Below are 19,527 nucleotides of genomic sequence, written 5' to 3'. Positions count from 1 at the left end.
GTAAATATTCAGCCACATTAAGGCAGCAGGCTTTTCTCTTCCTAAACATTGCATTTTAAATCAGCTACTACTCAGACACTTCCAGTACCACAGCCTTCAAAAGAATCTCCGAAATGATGACTGAGGGGACTAACTACCTGATCAGAGCCCATAGTTTTTGTACCTCAGACTTTGAACCATTTTTTTACTAATAGTTTTTGAGACAGTGAAATGTCATTTCTTGAACTGGGCCTCGTAGGGTCTTGCAGGCATGGTGATATATATGGCTTTCCTAAAACAGGCCAGGCTGAAATTGATATCATGTTTTATTTTTGCTCTTCAAACCGATGGGACTTCTGTGACCATTTTATAGTACCTTTATCGAAGACTTGTCATGTTACTGCGTGCCTTGTTTCTTTTGAGCGGACTGTTTCATCAGCCCCCCGTTTTTCATGTCGTCTCTGTGTAATGCCTGCATGTAATCCTTTGAACTTGGCAAGATTTTATTTCACTCCCGTTTTCCTTTGTTTTCCTTTCTTCTTGGAAACCTTTCTCTAGCGATGAGAATTTTAAGTTTATGATCACTAACTAACCCTGCTCTGGATGAACAGAGTAAATTCAAAGAGAACAGATATGCAAAATCTAAGAATCATTTTGTTCACATTCCTTTTCTTTTAACCTCTTTGGATTTTTGGGGTTTGTTGGTTTTTGGTTTTTGGTTTTTTTGTTTTTTGTTTTTTGTTTTGTTTTGTTTTGGTTTTTTTGGCTGCTCTGACCCCCTCAGTTCCTTTTGATTTAATTGTGTTTTCCAGCAGTTTCCAATTGTTTGAATTGGAAACAAAGCCTTAATAAGAGTTCTAGTTAATTTTCTGTCTTGTAATTACCGATCTCATTTTTCTGATAATTGGCCACAGCAATTATATGTATATTTACTAATCACATAGGAGGCTGTGCAATTGTATCTATCTGCCACCATTGATAATGACACGCATATTGCAGAGGTGCTTTTATCATCTTCTTTTTTCCACTACATCAAAGCTATTTCCTCTCGTTCTCAATAATGAATACATGCATGCATTTGACACAGTTGTGTGCTAGAGAAATTGTTTGGCTCCCACCAAATGCTGCATGCTCTGAGTTTCTTGCCTGCAGCGCTGGAAGGTTGTATGTAATGATATATTGCTCATCCAAATGGCCAAAGCACTCCAAAGCACAGTGAGATTAAAATAAGTCATTCCTTTGTTAATTTAAATAGGTGCATGTATCATACTTTGCAGGGCACTTTGTGTAGGGATGTCAGAGAGGAAAAAAGCCGCCGAAAGGTATTTTTAATAGCAAATGAGAATAGATGGGAATGGAGTCATTTGCAGCTGCCTACTTTATGTGGCTCTCTTGTTCCAACTGTAGGTCTAATGAGATGACTGTTAAAGTACTCTGCAGTGTAATTTCATTACATCCTGAGCCGTTACACTATAAACACAGTGGCGCTCTCTGTCATTCTTGGAAAAACTCCTAAATTCTTAAAGCCTTCCTTTGCAAATGGTAATGGGGTCTGCTCCCTGTGTTACCCGGTGGTTGTCATTTGTTGCTGTGTTGTTTCCTGCTCATTTGAGTGACTCCCACCTCCACCCCAGTTCTGTTTGGTGGTCAAGGTGGGAGGTTTTCATTGTGTCCTTAATTCACTGGTTTTCTCCTATGACGAGTTTGCCTGGACTGGCAACTAGGCTAAAATTCCTTTTCAAGAAACAGCTTCTCCCATAAAAGCCTTTCTATTCAAGTAAAAAACAGAAACAAAAACAAAAGCAAACCGACCCACATGATTCAGCAGGCAGTTAAGATCGGTTGAATATACAAATAAATGTAAATAAAAGGGAAAGTGTAAATAAATAGCAAATCCAGTAAAAGAAACAGAGGTCAGCACAAGAATAATTTCACAGCTCTTTGTTAATTACAAGACCATTTGTGTGTTACTTAAATAATCATTAATTTCTCATTTACACTTTCGTACCTTCTTTCCTACCCTGTGGCTATCATTGTCCTTTTTTCACCTCCCCTCCCTCTTTGCTCTCATGTTTCTCACTATTGTAAAATGTGTGTGGCTTTAAATTTGGCGTTTTTACATAAACATGTGGGAGAGGGTGTCGACAGTCTTTTTAATTGGACGAGGCCTTATTTTCCTTTCCACATGTTGGTGAATCCCTGTTATATATTCTGCTGCTCCTTGGGGGGAGGTGGGGGGGATATAAAGGAAGAAGAGGAATTGTTGTGACTTTTGGTGACTTGTTTCTCCTCCATCCCAGGATTCGCCCGTCCTTCCGGTTGGAGAGTTCTCCGAGCCATTTGTACATTTCATCACTCAGTGGTGAGCCCGTTTGCAAACATGCCATGCCCTCAATGTAAATGATACATGCCATTAACTCTGCGGCTCCGTGAGACCTTATGGCTCTCCCTGCTTCCTTTTGGAGACGGGAGGGACTTCGGGGCCTTGGGCAGATGGGGCAGCAAAGCTGAAGAAATTGTTTAAATTATGTAAACGTTATTTACACAAAGGGTCGTAAATGTACTTTAGAGGCTTTTTCCTGTCTTAATAAACAGCTGAGAATCAGGCTACTTCTTGGAGCACAGATACTGTTGCTACCCAATTTTTTTTTTTTTTTTTTAAGAAACACACAATTTTATAGCCCCTATTGAACAGACATATGAAGCTTATTTTTATTAATGTAACCTCAAGTTACCCATAAAACTGTCTGTCACTTAGTGGAAGCAGCATAGTTTATTAATTCATCGGATTGTCAGTAAATAACTTTTATCCTTGGTTATATTTTAGACAGAGTACTGGTGTCCCATTTCAGTGAATTTTGATGTTTGAAAGACTATGAAAACATGGTTCCATTAGGCCCACTTGAACAGCTGGAGAACTGGGAGGAACCGCAGGATTTTGGTCAAAGGGGCCCTCAGAGCCTCTGGGCAGCCCCTCGACATTTGACACTTGAGGAAGGGTTCCTTTTGCACCCTCTGCCTTTTTCCCCTCAGTAGAACGAGGTCTCCTCCACCTGCCTCTTCCCCAGTCAGTGGCCCAGGCCCCGTCGCTCCACTGCCCTCCTTCTGTCTTCTCCCTCACCTCTGCATGGAGAGAGACAGAGACAGGGAGAGAAGGAAACTGGGAGCATAGCAGTGACCACCCCAAAGCAGGAGACAGAACGAACTAGAAACTGTTCTGGACATTCTGGAACTTTCTCATAACTGCCTCTACATTTCTTCCTCTCATTCACCGAATTCCATTCCGTCACCCCTTCAGAGTCCTGTTCAGTGGTGGAAAATGAACCTTTCGTTCCTGCAGTACCACGAAATGGTGCAGTCAGGAGTCCTTGCTAAACTGAAATGGTTGTACGCTGTCCCCTTCCCCTCCCCACCCCCATGATCCATCTGATGATTACACTAAAGTGAAACCAAGAAATATTCCTTAATATAAATGTCAAGCTTTATCACCTTTTTGACTAAGTGTAATATGTTACCTCTTAATAAAAATGTCTCATACAGTTTATATTCCATAGACAAATATGTGAGAAAGAGATCCCCCCCCGACTTTAAAAATTTTATTAACACTGTTTCTATTTATTTAAAATACTAATATAATATTCTGTAGCTTTTAAAAACTGTTTTTACCCTGCAGTCATTTTATTTCCAAAGCATGCCATGTTGGAAAAAGCACATATATTGGCTGAACACTGGACTCCTGGGCTCATTGATAATATAGAGCCATTATCCAGAAATGTGGATTAATCTCTCTTAATTTCCTTTACATGGAATTCCTAGAAACACTCAGAAGCACATCATGGGAAGGCCCCATTTTGAAATGCAGAAATTGAAACATACACCGTGCCATTCCTAAACTGCCCGGGGTGCTGGTTTGGGCATCACCTGCCCCGGAGATGTGGGGTTTGTGATCAGACGGCTGTGCATCTCGCTGTGTGGCCTGAGACCCACTTGGGGGTGGGGGTGTAGCTGGTTCTGGGCAGATGGGGAAAAGCAGATAAGACTCTACCTTCCTTCTGCCCAAAAAATTAATCAGCTGCTGTGTAGAAGTTTTATGGAGACAGGGGGAGGGATAACCTGTGTTGAAATTTCCACAGATGTCAAGCCGAAACAGAAATGATAGTGGGTAATAGCCTTGTTTTCCCAAGAGATACAGCTACTTTGGAATGTCAGATTAGGACTGTTACCAACTCCACCGGCGAGACAGCTTGAATTACTTGCTAATGGATGCAGTATTTGAGAGGTGCATATGGTTATTTATAGGGAAGGCAAATGTCCTCGATGTCATTAATGGTTCATAACTACGGTTCTTATTTACCAAATGATCATTAAGTCTTTCTACTTAAAAAAAAAAAAAATAGTCAGCAAATGCAGGGATTATATGATGGGTTTTCTTCTAGCTTGTTAGAGGTCGCCTTATGTAAAGAGAAGCATCTGTGTGATTTTGAAGTAATAGAAGAAGCAGTCATCTTTCATGACTTCGTGCTGCAGACACTCTGAGTTTAGCACAGATACGGCCACCAAATAGGTAGTTACCCATAGTCACGTCAGTGCCATGTATGAGTGCTTCATCGTGTAGCTGTGTACATGACACAGCTACTGATTATACGGACTGCATGTGAGACAAGCAATATTTTGTATGAGGAATGGGATTCTTTAAGTAGCTTAAACAAACTTAACTTCCCCCACGGCTATTTAATGAATATCAACTTGCATTATATAGCCAGAATAAAAGAAAGTGGAGATAATGTTAACAGCCCATTTGTAATTTTATAGCATTATCTAGATTCCTGACGTCTTTATATATTATTTGTCATTCAGAGAAATAATGAAAGGAATAAGATGTTTTTTCATTTGACCTGATAGTCATGTTTCTTTTCTTACTACTTTATCCCAGTTACCAAAAAAGAATTATATTGTTCCCTAGATTTAAGTTGGAAATACATCGAAAACTGAGCCAGGAAGAAATATTGCCAGGGTTTTTTTTTTTCACATTTTTAAATTCATGCTTCATCTGTATTGCAAGCATAACTCTCTCTCAAAAATCTTGGTGTTTCTGATTCATGAGAGTCTCCCAAAATCTGATAATTAAAGGCCAAAATAAAAGATAGGAATCTATGCTAATACTTTGGCCAGGAATTGAACTCGTAAATTTGAAAACATTCAGATTCCAGGAGATAGAGCCAACGGTGGGAAATACAGCACAAATTTGTAAGCGATACAGATAACAATGAGGTTTCCCCCCCCCCTTTTACAGCATGCGAAAACAACCAAAAGAAAGACCAGCACCTGAGGACTTGATGGTAAGTACATATTCTTAGTTACATTAGAATTCTCTACTTATATGGCTGTGCTTAATATTCTGTTAAAAGAACCAGAATGGAATTTAAAACATCCACAGGCTCTGGAGAGGCCACATTACTTACTCCATTTGGGTAGGTGTTTGTGAAGCTCATAGCCTCATATAGTCATTTTCTACTTTTTAAAAACCTACCACTTTTTCGACACATAAGGCTGAACTGTCTTCCTTTGCCTCACACTCAAGGATCACAAGTTAATCTGGGTTACTTCCTTGTCCTCATTTGCTGTTACAGCCTCTCAGAATCTAGAGGATTGGTAACAGAAAAGAGAGTCAGCATATTAAGTTTTTAGCGCAGTCCTACAGGAAATTCTCATCGTGGCATGGAGTCCTCTTGGATTCATGTAGGATGAAATTAGATTGGCTGCAAAAGATCAAGTTAATGTGAATCTTTGGTCTTTACTCAGAAAGAGACAACTCTAAGGCTGCGGGTGCTGTGTTCTCAGCTCCAAGGCTGCTTTCTTTGATTGCAAATGACAGTTTTTAGTCGAGCAGGGAGAGGAACAGAGACGCTCCCTAGCAATTCCCAAATGGTCATTTATTTAGTGCAGATTGTTGATTTGACAGTGCACAAGCTGTTAGAATAACGCTAGCATCGAGCATTAGTAAGTAATAATTATAGTCTGCTCTTTCTTACGTTTTGCTTAAACCGTTCCCTATCTTTACATTATTGCACTCAGCAAATTCCGGCCAATGTTCTGTCACCACTTTAACAATAAGCATTTTACAGATACCAGTTCAGAGGTTTTCATCCATTGTATGCCATCGTAATAAACACCCCAAGTGCCCAGACTTCTTCTGTATAATACAGATTTCATCCTGGAATATAAAATAACAGCATGTTTCCCTTTTGCATCATGAGTGCTTTCGAGGAAGGTAGTTTTCTCCTTTGTGTTACCCCCGAAGCAAATCTTCTCTTTCAGGGTAGTTTCAAGTTAAAGTTCACCCCTAAAACCTCTGCAATTTATAACTGTGCAGGTTTCATGTCTAGAATAAACTGGTCTTTTGGTGGTGACGTCTCTTTGATGGTCGGGAAATTCTTGCAGTTAGTCACATTTGAGAAAACTTGGAACAGGTTCTAGAGATGGAGACCCATTTACCTTGTACATTATTATGCTATGGCTGGATAGCTCAGCTATTAAAACAAAGGAATAGGGTTTCATAAAACAGATATCTGTTTGTAAATGCATGTTTCAGTGCTGCAATGAGCTGGCCACTTATAAATAAAACACTGCAGATCGTACGTACACCCATAAATGCATATGGATGTATGTCTTGGTAAGGAATACAACTCCAGGGCGACAAGTCATAAAAACAAGGCTAAAGGCTGAGTACTTTCAGTGCCTTAGAAGCAAGTGTATGTAAAGGTGTGTGTGTGTGTGTGTAGAGAGAGACAAGGAATACATATTCCGGTAGCTCTCTTTACAACTGTGCACGCTGGTGTGTGCTGTCCCATGGTTTTAATTAATAAATGACACTAAATCCATAAAATACGGGGTGCCTGGGTGGCTCCGTCGGTTCAACATCTGACTTCAGCTCGGTTCATGATCTTGCATTCTGTGGGTTCAAGCCCCACAACGGGCTCTGTGCTGACAGCTTGGAGCCTGGAGCCTGCTTCAGATTCTGTGTCTCCCTCTCTCTGCCCCTCCCCTGCTCGTGCTCTGTCTCCCTCTCTCTCTGCCCCTACCCCTCTCGTGCTCGTTCTCTCTCTCTCAAAAATAAATAAGCATTAAAAAAAAATAGACTTAGATTAGTTTAAAATATACATTAAATAAATAAAATCTTTAAAATACAATGAAAAATGTAGTCAGAGGAAGCATCATCCTATACTTAATGTAACATTTTTAGGACTGTCCTCAGTTTAAATTAAGTGGACGTATTCCCTTAGGTGCCGCACCGGTGAGGCCCCCTGGCTTAGAAAGGGTTCAGTGAGGAGGCAGGAAACTTGCAATGTGTGTGTGGCTCCTGTGGTCAAGAGGGCTGGGCCCTGCTTGCCTCTGACCGGAATATTGAGCCAAATAGGGAATGGGAGAGAAAATGGCTTGTAACTGGCTTGAGGAACCTGAGTCACATCCTAGGAGCCCAATCTTAAGGAACCAGTTTTTTCATTTTTTTCTACCATATCAATGGCTTTAATTTTTCCTTTTCCCTCTCCACCTACAACCTATTTGATGGTGCTCCCATCTGGAAACTGAGAGCATGCTCTGAAACATGAACTGTAGAGGATGTTTGTCACTGTGGGTGGGGGCCTGCCTTCCACAAAAAGAGCAGTTTATCTCCCAAGCGCAGGGACACCACCCAGCAGGGGACCGAAGTGGTCTGCACAGCTTGGGCCGCATCAACTGTGAGGCCTGCAGGACTTTCAAAGGAAGAAAATCAGAGTGGGACAGGGTGGAAATACTGAGAGTTACAGATTTGTCACCAGGGAACTCCGGTGTGGCCGTGACCACCAGTGAATACAGCGAGTCCCGCCCGAGTAAATCAGACCACAGGGAGGGGTGGGCCAGGCACATGGTGGGTGTGCAAGCAGTTTTTGTCTTTTTATTTGATGGGATGACCTTATCTGCAGAATACCCCAGCTTTAACACCATCATCTTTGCAATTTTTGACCATGTCAATCTTAAAGATGCAACGTAAGTTCAAGTTGGGCCCTTGAGGCCACTAAAATCCCAGTGTTAGGACTCATCTAGGTGTTTAGCTATTTAATTCTACTTTATGTGGTTGTTCCTAAGATGGTTATCAGTTTTTATGTTCTAAGTGGAAGCATATGAAATCTGGACCAAGAAGTTTACTTTAACGCTCACATTTTGGGGAATCTGGGGTTCATTTGAGCCGCTACACCTTTCTGGCATGTGGCCATCATGCTACGTAAAGAACTCATTCAACAGTCTTATCAGCCGCATCTGCATCATCTTCAGAGGTCTCAGAACCAGATAAATGGTTGAATTCAGCAGATATTTATAGACCATCATGTGCAAAGTCCTGTGCTAGATTCAACAGAAGATACAAGGAAGAATAAGCCACGTCCATACAGTCTTGCAGGGGACAGAGCAAGTATACAGATCACTAGAATAAAGTAACTGCCATAAAAGAACAGCAGAGTCTTGTGAGGATCCATTTGGGGAAATGGGGAAAAGCTACATGGAGAAGGCAGCCTTTGAAAAGGGCCGTTAGGGGCGCCTGGGTGGCTCGTTTGGTTGGGCGACTGACTTCGGCTCAGGTCATGATCTCGCAGTTTGTGAGTTCGAGCCCCGCGTCGGGCTCTGTGCTGACAGCTCAGAGCCTGGAACCTACTTCAGATTCTGTTCTCCCCCTCTCTCTACCCCTCCGCTGCTCTGTGTCTCTCTGTCTCTCAATAATAATAAATAAAGGTTAAAAAAAATTTTTTTTTAAAAGAAAAGGGCCTTTGGAGGATGAACTGAACTTTAGTAGAGCGTTTTTAAGGGGACATTCCAGGCAAAGGAAACAGGCTCCGCAAAGCATGAGTGTGTAGACGGCCAGACTTTTTCAGAGCATTGTGAAACCTCTGGTGCCTTTGGGAACAGAAATCATTTTGACATTGGCCTCAGGGAGTCCCAAAGCCACAAAGGTGGAATTCACCTAGGCAACACGTTCACCCTCTGGGTGATCTGTTAAGAAATTCCCCCTCTTGTAGAAGATACCCTAGTCCAAGTCTGAAAACTTTGACTTCACATAGAAGCCACGCACCCACCCACCCACCAACCCATACCTTTCTTTGTGAGTGGACTCCTATTCAAGAATAGGGAAATCCTTCACCCTTTAGTCTTTTAAGACCTATTGCATAAATCAGGAGTCAGGGTTATACCCAAAAAAGGAAAACCAGCCATGGAGGCAGCCAAGAAAGTTCAACATGCTGACGCCCACCCCCAACACACTCTTTCTGCTCCTGAGAAAATGATGCCCTTATTAAAGAACCCACTTTCAAATCACCCAGGTATAAATTGCAGGAAAGACCTATGTCAGTGCTATCCCAGTTCTGTGACATAGGACCCGCCAACTTAGAAGATAAGTTTCCAAGCTGTAGAAACTGTGGAGACGGCAGACAGAATGCTCGCCAGGCTTCAGACAACCAGGTAGGGATGTTGCAGCTTATGTGGAATGAGGGACAGCTGTTGCCCACCGGGACGGGTTGGCAAGAACGCAGCAAGAAGGGAGAAGACCATAACGCAAGGGTGATGGAGACGTTTTCCCCAAATGTCAATGATCAGGTTGAAGAACACAAAATAAAAACCAGACCTCTAAGTTCAGAAACAGAGAGACAGCTTGAGGTGGGAGCATGTTGAGATGGAGAGGTTCAGGTCTGGTTTGCTCTTCAAATTGTGGGTTTAAGTATTTGTGACTAAAAGGGATCTGGTGAGAGGCATTATTGAATAGAGCCTTGCTCAGGTAAGCCACGAGAATTCCTTCTGCTGAGTTAGTCTTCCTTTGGGGTTCTTTGGTAGGTAAGGTCAGGCTGTGATTTAGCAGGAAAGCCTCCACACTTCCCTTCCCTTCCCTTCCCTTGTCAGCAGCTCCCCATTCCCTCCCTGCTTTCGTGTCTTCATCTGCAAAACAGAGAGGATGGACAAGATCACCAGTCCTTGACCTAGGGTCTGTGACTTCAGGAAGTCTGTTAGAGCCCCTGAAATTACATCCAACATCGTGTATGCATGTGGGGATTTGCATTCTTTCCTGAAAAGCAGAATTCATGGCTGTCATCAGTTTTTCAAACGGGACCGTGACCCTGAATGATTGTTAAGCTCCCTCGCTGCCTTTCATTCTGTTAGTTAGCGCTGTGCCGCCAGGACCAGAGAAGCAGCTCAGGAGGGAGGCATCCACTCGGAGGGTGCTGGCCTGGCATAGGGGAGAGAAGGGAAAAGCCCTCCCTGTGGGACTCAGCAGGGCTTCCCACCAGCTGTCAGGTGGCCCTTTAACCTCCCCAGCCTATCCTGAATGTGGGCCTTGACTCAGGGAGGGAGGGTAGGGGCCGTGGGCACCTCTGCAGTTACAATTTGGGTTCGGAGTGCTGTAGATCCTTCTATGCATTTAGAGTATTTCCAGAAGCTTTCCATGTCTAAGCTCTATTTAATGGAATCTATGCATAGTAAGTAATCAGGTCAGAAGAAGCAGCATCCCGGTTTGAGATCAATCGCTGGCTAATACTTTATCTAGGCCACTTTATTATCTCATGCTGATCCGATTCCCATTCTCCTCCTTCTTTGTAGCATGCACTTCGGCTGTGGTAAAAGTACGGATCACATACATATTAAAAACATATACCCATTCTATCTGTATGTAAATGCGTGAGGCACAGCTGGATATTGCAGAGGAGTTTGATTTACTAATAGTTATTATCTGTTCTAGCTGTTCAGTGGCAGAGAGAATTTCAGAGAAACAAGCTGGCGCAGAAATTGTCTTTATGCTATTACTATACTGCTCTAGTAATTGTTTAAAAACATGGGTTTTCTCCTTAGGTTCCAATAATGTCTGTTATTTTGTGCATTTCCTGGTACATTCCAGAGCAGGGCTTCCTCCCTTAGCATTTCCTCAGGTTTGGGTTTTTTTGGTTTTCAATTCAGAAACACAGAATACAGTTTGCAATTGAAATTTGACATTTTGCTTAGAAAGCAAGTAAATCGTGGGACTGGAAATATAAAAAGCAGGTGTGGGATCTTGAGGGAGGGATGTCAGTTACAATCAAAATAGTGCTTTTAGATTTTTTTTTCCCTGCTTCATCTAAATCCCAGCAGCTGCAAACTTGAAGGCATCTCATTTCTCAGAAAAGGCTTTATGTATAAGAGGTGGTATTGTTTGGGGGCTAATAAACACCAAACTGCTCCAGAAAAATCTGTTTAAACATTTAATTACTTGCAAAGAGATGTTAACTTGTTTAACTCCTCTAAATTAAATTGTCACTGGTAGCTTCTCTGCTTATCCAAACCTGATTGTAATTACATTTTCAGATAGTTTGGTTGCTTGGTCTCTCAGTTAATCAGTGGGTGTGATAAACTGGACATCTGCACAGTCCCTTTCAGAAACTGGAGAAAGCACCATGTCAGATTTTCATCTGTCCAGCACTTCAATTCCAGTGTAACTTTTGGATTTACACCAGATGGCTTTGTTCACCATTGTTAGCCCCAAACCTTTTGGCCACCGCAATAGTCAGAATGCACTGGACAGTCAAGAAGATGATTTTGTTCAGGCTGTTGCAATATGGAGAATGTTTACTAATGAGGAACGTCTCAGAGAAAAGGGAGGGGGCCAAGGTTACGGACGCAGGTAAACAGGAAGTCATCAGCCAGTCTTATGGAAGTCAGGAGGAAGGATGGAAAAGGGTCTGTGAGAGCAGGGTGGTCCTTTGTAGCTAACAAAAGAGCGGGGGAGACTTCTCATCTGTATTTTCTTTCTGGGAGCACAGGGCTCAGATAAAGTTCAGCATTACCACCACATTCCACTGAGCTCCAAGATGAGCTTCGGTTTATTTTGATCTAGAGTTTACATGTCTCCTAAGTACAGATAGGAGGAAAGGCACATTTCATCAGCCTCCTTGCATATAGTGATCATGGACCACTCTGCTTGCAATCTAAATTTTGCAAGATGCTAATGATGATTTCACAAGCAATTCTAAACTTGGGTAACATTTACTACATCTAGTATCTTACTACATCTACCACATCACCTGTGTCTTAAAGTTCATAATTTTAAAACAGACCCTTAGGGCCATACTCGTTGTGTCTGGCCGCCCATTCTTGCAGACATCATTTTCGGTTATTCATCTGGAGGTGCAAATCAGCTTATTAGCTAAGGCCCCCAGAATTTGTAGGGAGAAACCCTGGCTGGGATTGTAACTTCAGCTAAGTATTTCCTTCAAGCGCAAATAACATCACAGAAGCCTGGGGGGCTCCACACAAGGTCCAGTTGACCACCATGTAATGACTTTTTTTTTTTCAAGTTCTGAAGGCCATTAAAATCATCTGTTTGTGTCTGCTTATAAATAGGAATCCACTAGTAAGAAGTTTATTTTAGCTTTTTAATTGCACATAATTACAACGGCAGAATCACTGTCTGGATGCTTGAGATCGCACTAAATCAGACAGCTTTAATTTGAATTTTTGATGACACGTTAGCACTTCAGCAAGAACAGAGAGATTATAACCCCAGAAAACAAGCTTTGTTTTTCCACAGACGTGACTGCTTAATCTTTTCACGAGACTTTAGCAGATAAATGTGTGTGTGTGTGTGTGTGTGTGTGTGTATTTATATACATGCATGTAGCAAGAGAGATACAGATAGATAAAATCTGTCACTCCTTGATCATGGGGGATCTAACAATTTTAATTTCCCAGTTAAGGATAACTTTTTTCCTCCATCAGTCAGGTCAAATCTCTTAATATGGTGATGATTTGCCTGTTTAAGATTGCGGTTTTTTGAACTCCTGCCTGCAAGGCTTCTTTCTTGTTCTACTGGGCCAACTGTCATCTTCCCGGCATCACGTTCCATGGCACAATGAGGCTGTGGGGCCTTGACCGCAAAAAGAGTTTGGTTATCCTGGATGCCGGAAAGTCGATCGCCTGGGCTGCCCTTCAGCGCTCTGCCACATTCACAGCGAGCTAAGCCGGGTGTTGGGAGTATGTTGTCACTAGGTCCTCATGTGACACCACTCAGCCTGTTGGCAGCTTCTTTGAGTAGGGTGGCGGCCTCGGTTTGGAATGCCCTCCTCTCCCCTGTCCCCGAAGGTCTCCATCCTCCTCCCCATCCCAGTGAGTGGAGCACTCCCTGCTCTGAAGCACTCCAGAATTTATTGTCTCTCACTTGGAACAGCACTTAATTACACAGATTACATATTCATCTTACATTCACAAGTTGGTCCATGTAGTACAGTGGTTCCTAAAGCTGGCAACTCTTCAGAATCATCCAAGTGGGTTAAAAATCAGAGGGAAAAAAACAATGCCTGGATCCCAGCCCAGATCAAAGAATCTCTGGCATTTGGGCCACGGAGCAGGTACTGTTTTATTTTTTAAAGCTCTCCAGGTGATTACAAGGAGCAGCCAGAGGTGAAACTCACTAGTTTGATGTCTTTTTTCTCCAACTAGATTGTAAGTGCCTTGAAGGAGGGTCATGCTCTCATAATTCAGCGCCTAGCACGGATCTATGCTACTGCCATTCGGGCGAGGTCTTTAATCTACTCGCAAGAAGAGAAATCACCATCACTTACTCTTTGCACGTGCCAGCCTCTCTCGTCCAGTGTAATAAAACACTGTACTAGACATCGAATAGATAGACACACAAGATAGGCCCGTTGATCTCCAAGAGCTCACACAATAAAGCTGAGGAGACTGACCCGAGAACAAGCAATCTCTGGACATTGTAACATACAATATGAGTCAGGGTGACCACACTAGGATGCATGGTCTGATCAGAGGTCTTTGTTTGACTTGCTCAGAGGTCATCTGGGTAAAATAACGTGGTGTCAAAATAAAGGAGTTTTTAAGATGTCACAGTGTTTGCAGGGATGCTATTCGAAGCATTTGCCAACCAGTTCAGCATGGGTGTGACCAATCAGGACAGGCACCAGGGTCCGGCCAGCCCACCTTGAAGTATGGGAGGAATAGCACCGTGTTAAGTAGTTGTTGCTCAGCACCTGTGATCGTCGGCATGCATTCCGACCGCTTGAGAATTCACTCCCAACAGTTAATTCCAAATCAAGAGGTCGTCAGAGAGCCAAGACCCTAGAGGAGACCACCTGGCCAGCACCATCTTTGCTTGGTTAGATTGATGGCAGGGGGACTTCAAGGTCTTTATCTATCAGCATAGCAGATGCATGCCACCCCAGCCCCTAGCTCTCGGGAATAATGGACCAAGTTGAAAAAGACCGGAGACATTTAGCCATTTGGAGGGGGAAGGGGGGAATATAAAAGGATCTGAAGCCTAGCTCTGTGATTTGGGAATTGCTGTTGAAGGCAGCAAACTTGTTTTCCTGTGAGTACACTCCAATAAATAGATGCGATTCTTATCAATAATTAATGAGTCTAACCAGGAATTTCAAGGGCTGGAAAAATATTAGAATCCTCGTATTTACAGTTGAAACCAGCTGGATTTGTTTAATGGGTTGTTTGCTTTTTAATTTGTAGCAGTTTTGAGAGAGACCTTTGGGGATCCGGAGTCTTGTGGTTTCAGTGGGGCCTTTGTAGATACACGGTTATTTGGGGGGCCAAATCTGCCTGCAGATAATTTGAGGTTCGCTTGGCCATTTAGAGACTGCCTAAAGGCAGTGGAGACATTTGGGCCTTCTGTCCTCTATTTAATTTTCAAGATTAGAATTAAACATCAGGTCTTGGTCTACCGAGAGACATTTGCCGGAGCATGGACTAGTTTCTTTCCAGTATCCTGGTTTACCGTTTCTCTGTTCTCTTAATATAAATGGTCACTGATTCTGAAGTAGGAGGCTAGGTAGCATTCGTTTATTTGTGCAAAGGTTCCCTTGACACAAATAAAAATGGAATTTTCACATGTAACCCGATTAACTCTTAATTGTATGCCAGTAGCTTACGTGCGTGTCACCTCCCTCGGAAAGCTTCAGAATGGCCTGCGTCTGTTTTTAAACTTGGGGGGGGGAGGTGCGTTCAATTAATAGCAGGACTTTCTAATTGTGGGATTGGTGTGGCGTTGACAAAAATTTGTATAAATAGGGTACATTTTTCCACTTAAGAGGGCTGTGCTGAAACATTTTTAATTGGATTTTCATGGTGATTGACAGCATTTGATTATGACAGTAACTTTATTTGGCTGGACTGCTCTAGCCTCTTGTTGAGATTTTTCCATCAAAGCTCTTTTTTATCCTCTGAATCCCCAGCGGAGCAGCAGTCATCGTGGAAGAGCCTTTTACCACCTTTGTTGTCACCATCCCTGGTGATGATTGGGCCCAGCTGGTAGTAGAGAAGAAAATGTCCCTTTCACAAAGAGGCTGTGTCTCCCGCCTCTGCGGCTTCAATAATTTTAAGAGCCCCCAAAACCTGTTGAGGATTAGAAGTAGCTTTAGATGTGAAATGAGTGTTAAGTATTAGTAATCGGGAGATTAGGGCCCCAGGGACACCAGGAGACAAACAGCCGCAATTAAGGCAAATCTGCCGATGTAAACAAAATTTAGCAGAAACAGATGCCCTAACCATTTTGGGGGATTGATTTGAGGGCACCAAGGAATCGATTTTTGTCTTGTTTACACTTCCAAACCCCTGTGATATACTGAAAGGCGAAATATTTCATACAGCCTGATTTTAGTTAATTTTTTTTTCAGTGCCTCACAGTAGGCGCCTGTCTTCTCGCAGTGACCAGGCCTGAGTTTATTCAGCATTCACAGGGAGCAGCTAATTGTCTATGAAGGGCCCCCGTGTTTAAATGGGCTTGACAGGAATTTAAATTTTGTTTCAATCAACCCCTGTGCTCACAGCCTGCTCCAGTTTCTAATTTTTAAATTAAACATGATTTTTTTTTTTTAAGCCACAGCCTTGCCTCTGGAATACTCCGGCTCTAACTCTCGGAAGGCACGTCGGCAACCCTGGAATGCTGGTGTGTGCAGGGCCTGAGGCACCAGCTCCCGGGCTGGAAAGTTCTTTCCCCGAGGCAGGCATTTCCTCCGCCTGTCAGGGAGGGCAGCTGAGCCGGGGCTGGGCACACCGTCCTTCCCGCCTTCGGAAATAGCCCAGCTCTCCTGTGCAGGCAGCAATGCCGCGTCATCTGGAAAGTGGGTTAAGTACCAAAGAAAGGCGTAAGGGTAGATTTAGAGGGCTGGCTGAATTATAACCGGCCGCACGTCTGGTACAGATATTCTACTCTCGTGAGATAAGGAGGGGACACGCTTTGGGCATCACAGGTGTTCTCTCACCATTTTTATTCGTCGAGTGTCCACTCTGCAGAGCAGCCTGGAAATGCCAGGAAAGCTGTATGTCAGCCCTGAATCCTGACTTCAGCCAGCTTACGGTCTAGCAAGGAACAGGAGGATAGAAACAACCAAGCACTGGACAGAATGGGAGACCCGCCAGAGGCCCTGCCTCACCTACCCCTGCCCACCTTCGGTGCCCCTTCACCCCTCCGGTGCTCCCCCACATGCACTCTGTGCCCTGACGCCCTCACGGTGCCTGCACACATGAGGCATTCTCACATGGTTGTGTCTTTGCTTGTACTATTTCCTCACGTCCACATGGCGAGATCCTGCCGTTTCAGTAACTTTAAGAGCCCCCAGCGCTTGTCGAGGATTAGAAGTAGACTTAGATAGAAAATGAGTATTCACTCGCACAGCCTCTGAGAAGCCTCCCAGGCCTGCTTCGGGAGGGCATGACTTCCTGTTGTACGACACCCTCCCTCCCGGCAAGTGCCTCTGCTGGCACACTTCTCACACTTTGTGGCGGCAACTTGTTCACATAACTCGTAACCATCCGTAAACAAGACCACGAGTCTCTGGAGGACACCATGTCTTACCTACCTGTGTATCCTTAGCCTCCTGCCCGGTCCCTAGCCCCAAGTAGAATGCGCGCTAAATAGTTATCGAACTGGAATGATATGAATTTAACAGGTAAAAACGTCTTCTGCAGAAGGCATGATTTCTTCCAGCCAGGGTTTTCCAGGATGGCTTTGTGAATGGGTGACAAGTAAGCCAGCCCTTGCAGAACATTTATTTATGTGAGTGTATTACCTCCTGCGTGGGACACAGCTTGGGTCATAAGGGAAAGTAGCCAAAACCCATACTACAACTTATTTTCTCTGAACTTACTTGAAAGCAGTGGGAATGAGGATTGCGTGAGTCTCGGAGCTGCAGATAATGCGGAAAGGCTTCCACCCTTTAACATTTAAAAAAAAAAAGATTTCTTGTAGAGAGCGAAATTCATCTAAACATAACATTTTTTGAACACCTGAGTTTACAGAGTTCTTTCATATAAATTACTCATTTGACCTTCACACAAACACTACAAGGGTCATTCATTCTTATTCCCATTTTACTGATGTGTTAAACTGGGGCTTTAGAAAGGTTAACTGGCTTGCCTGGAGCCATGCAGTCAGGATGGACATTGGACCATTCGGCCTTAAACAAAGCTATATCTACTGGTTCTAGAGTGGGCAGGGATTATGGTTGTGAGAATTTCAGCTGAGTCCAACGATTTCTCGCAATCAAAAATAAAGCTAAACACAAATAGCCTGCAAAGAAACATGTAGGATTTCAGCAGTTTGCTTGTGAAGCCAAAACTGTTCCTCTGCTCACCTCAGTCCGTATGGTCCCCTCCACCTTGGCCTCGTCCCGCAGCTGCAGGGCCATGGTTGAGGCGGGGAACTGGCGGCCACACACAGCAGCAGGCGCCTGGCCAAAGATTGAACCTCAGCGCGAAGAGGCCAAACAGGAGGAGAGAAGATGATCACCAGGAGTTTGCACTCGGTCTGTTAGTTGGCTGAAGGGAAGCTGTAAGATTTTGTGAGTTATTATTGGTTTTTGGTTTTGTCAACCTGCAGCAGAAACTGAGGGCCTCAAACCTTTTCTCCTTTTCAGTTCTACCGTCATGGTTGTAGAAGTACGCAACTTCCAAGAGATACTGTTCCTTGAGTTTGCGGGAAATTTCTTTTAACTCAGCAAATTCACTGAGCACATTCTACGTGCAGAGTGAGTTGCCAGGTGCCATTGCTAGTGCTATTCACATATGGACCGTGGACTGGTAGCAGCATCGGAGCTGTTTCTTGACCACAAGATAAGGAGCTTGTGCCAGAACATAAATCAAGCATGACTCAAAACCTCTTGTTTAATTTAGCCGACATTTGTTTGCAGCAAAACTTCGTCAGTGAAGGAAGCTGTGGGCTGATTGACATGGCATAGTTCTTATCTTGTCATAGACCAGTAGCAAGCAATTCCCAGACCAACCACTTGAATTGCAGAGCCTCAGGGAATACAGAGGAGCTTACAGTGCTGTGTGAAAGTGAGGCATTGATCTAACCCTTGCAGGGGTGCGGCAAAAGTAGCTGTTTAGTAATCTCTGTTTACAGGTGGTCAAAAATAACTAAATGAAATGAAAAAAAAAAAAAAGAACTAAATGAAAGACAACGTACAGAATGGGGAAAATATTGGTAAACCATCTATCTGATAAGGGGTTAATATCCAACATATATAAAGAACTCCTTCAATTCAGTAGCAAAAACAAAACAAATAGTCCAATTAAAATGGACAAAGGACCTGAATAGACATTTTTTTTTTCCAGAGGACATATACTAATGGCCAACAGGTATGCGAAAAGATGCTCAGCATCACTCATCATCAGGGAAATGCAAATCAAAACCACAGTGAGATACCACCTCACGCCTGTCAGAATGGCTTTCACCAAAAGGACAAGAGATAACAAGTATTGGCAAGGATGTGGAGAAAAGGGAGCCCTCTTGCTGTTGGTGGGAATGTAAACGGGTGTAGCCACTATGGAAAACAGTCTGCAGAGTCTTCATGCTACTGTATGGTATATTTGAAAGTTGCTAAGGGGGGTAAATTCTAAGAGTTCTCATCACAAGGGAAAAACCATTTTCTTCTTTTCATTTATATAAGATGATGGATGTGAACTTACTGTGGTAATCATTTCACAATATATATGTCAAATCAGTATGCAGTACACCTGAAACTTATAACTGCTGTGTGTCTGTTATATCTCAATAAAACTGGTTGGGGAGTGGGTAGGACTAAATGAAATAGAAGCCAAACTGGTGAGTGCCTTGAGAGACACATGAACAAAGTAGTTAGGTCACACAGAATAGGGAGCCAGAGATCAGGGTCCATCAGGAAGGCAGAAGGGAGAGTGAGGCTGGGAAGATGGCCCATGAGTGTCTGTCCAACACAGGCATTCAGGGAAGCAGCAGGAGCACAGGCATGGAGCCATGACCTTGCTTGGTTTTGGTTTTTTTTAATATTTATTTTCGAGAGACAGAGCACATCCAGGGGAGGGGCAGAGGGAGACACATACACACAGAATCTGAAGCAGGTTCCAGGCTCTGAGCTGTCAGCACAGAGCCTGACACAGGGCTCGAACTCATGAACCATGAGATCATGACCTGAACCAAAGTTGGACGCTTAACCTGCTGGGCCACTCAGGCGCCCCTGACCTTGCTTGTTTCTATAAGCATTATGGTAGAAT

General features: G+C 43.4%; 1 protein-coding gene across 8 annotated transcripts in view; it reads left to right on the top strand.

The window, feature by feature from the left end:
* MAP2K5 (mitogen-activated protein kinase kinase 5) overlaps positions 1 to 19,527 on the top strand; it is a 271,133-nt gene that overhangs the window by 227,827 nt on the left and 23,779 nt on the right. For 3 of the 8 annotated variants that reach the window (XM_019441678.2, XM_019441677.2, XM_019441675.2), the window contains 2 exons: positions 2,280 to 2,341; positions 5,273 to 5,318. The exons of 3 other annotated variants lie outside the window; for them this stretch is intronic. In XM_019441678.2, the coding sequence (XP_019297223.1) occupies positions 2,280 to 2,341; positions 5,273 to 5,318 (108 nt within the window). The remainder of the gene's footprint in view (positions 1 to 2,279; positions 2,342 to 5,272; positions 5,319 to 19,527) is intronic. 2 more of the 8 variants (XM_019441686.2, XM_019441684.2) reach the window with 1 other exon arrangement.

The sequence above is a fragment of the Panthera pardus genome, unplaced genomic scaffold, assembly GCF_024362965.1.
Source record: "Panthera pardus isolate Hobbes unplaced genomic scaffold, ASM2436296v1 HiC_scaffold_24, whole genome shotgun sequence".
NCBI lineage: Eukaryota > Metazoa > Chordata > Mammalia > Carnivora > Felidae > Panthera > Panthera pardus.
Note: the sequence above shows the minus strand (reverse complement) of the source record. Positions and strands in the feature narration are given on the sequence as shown.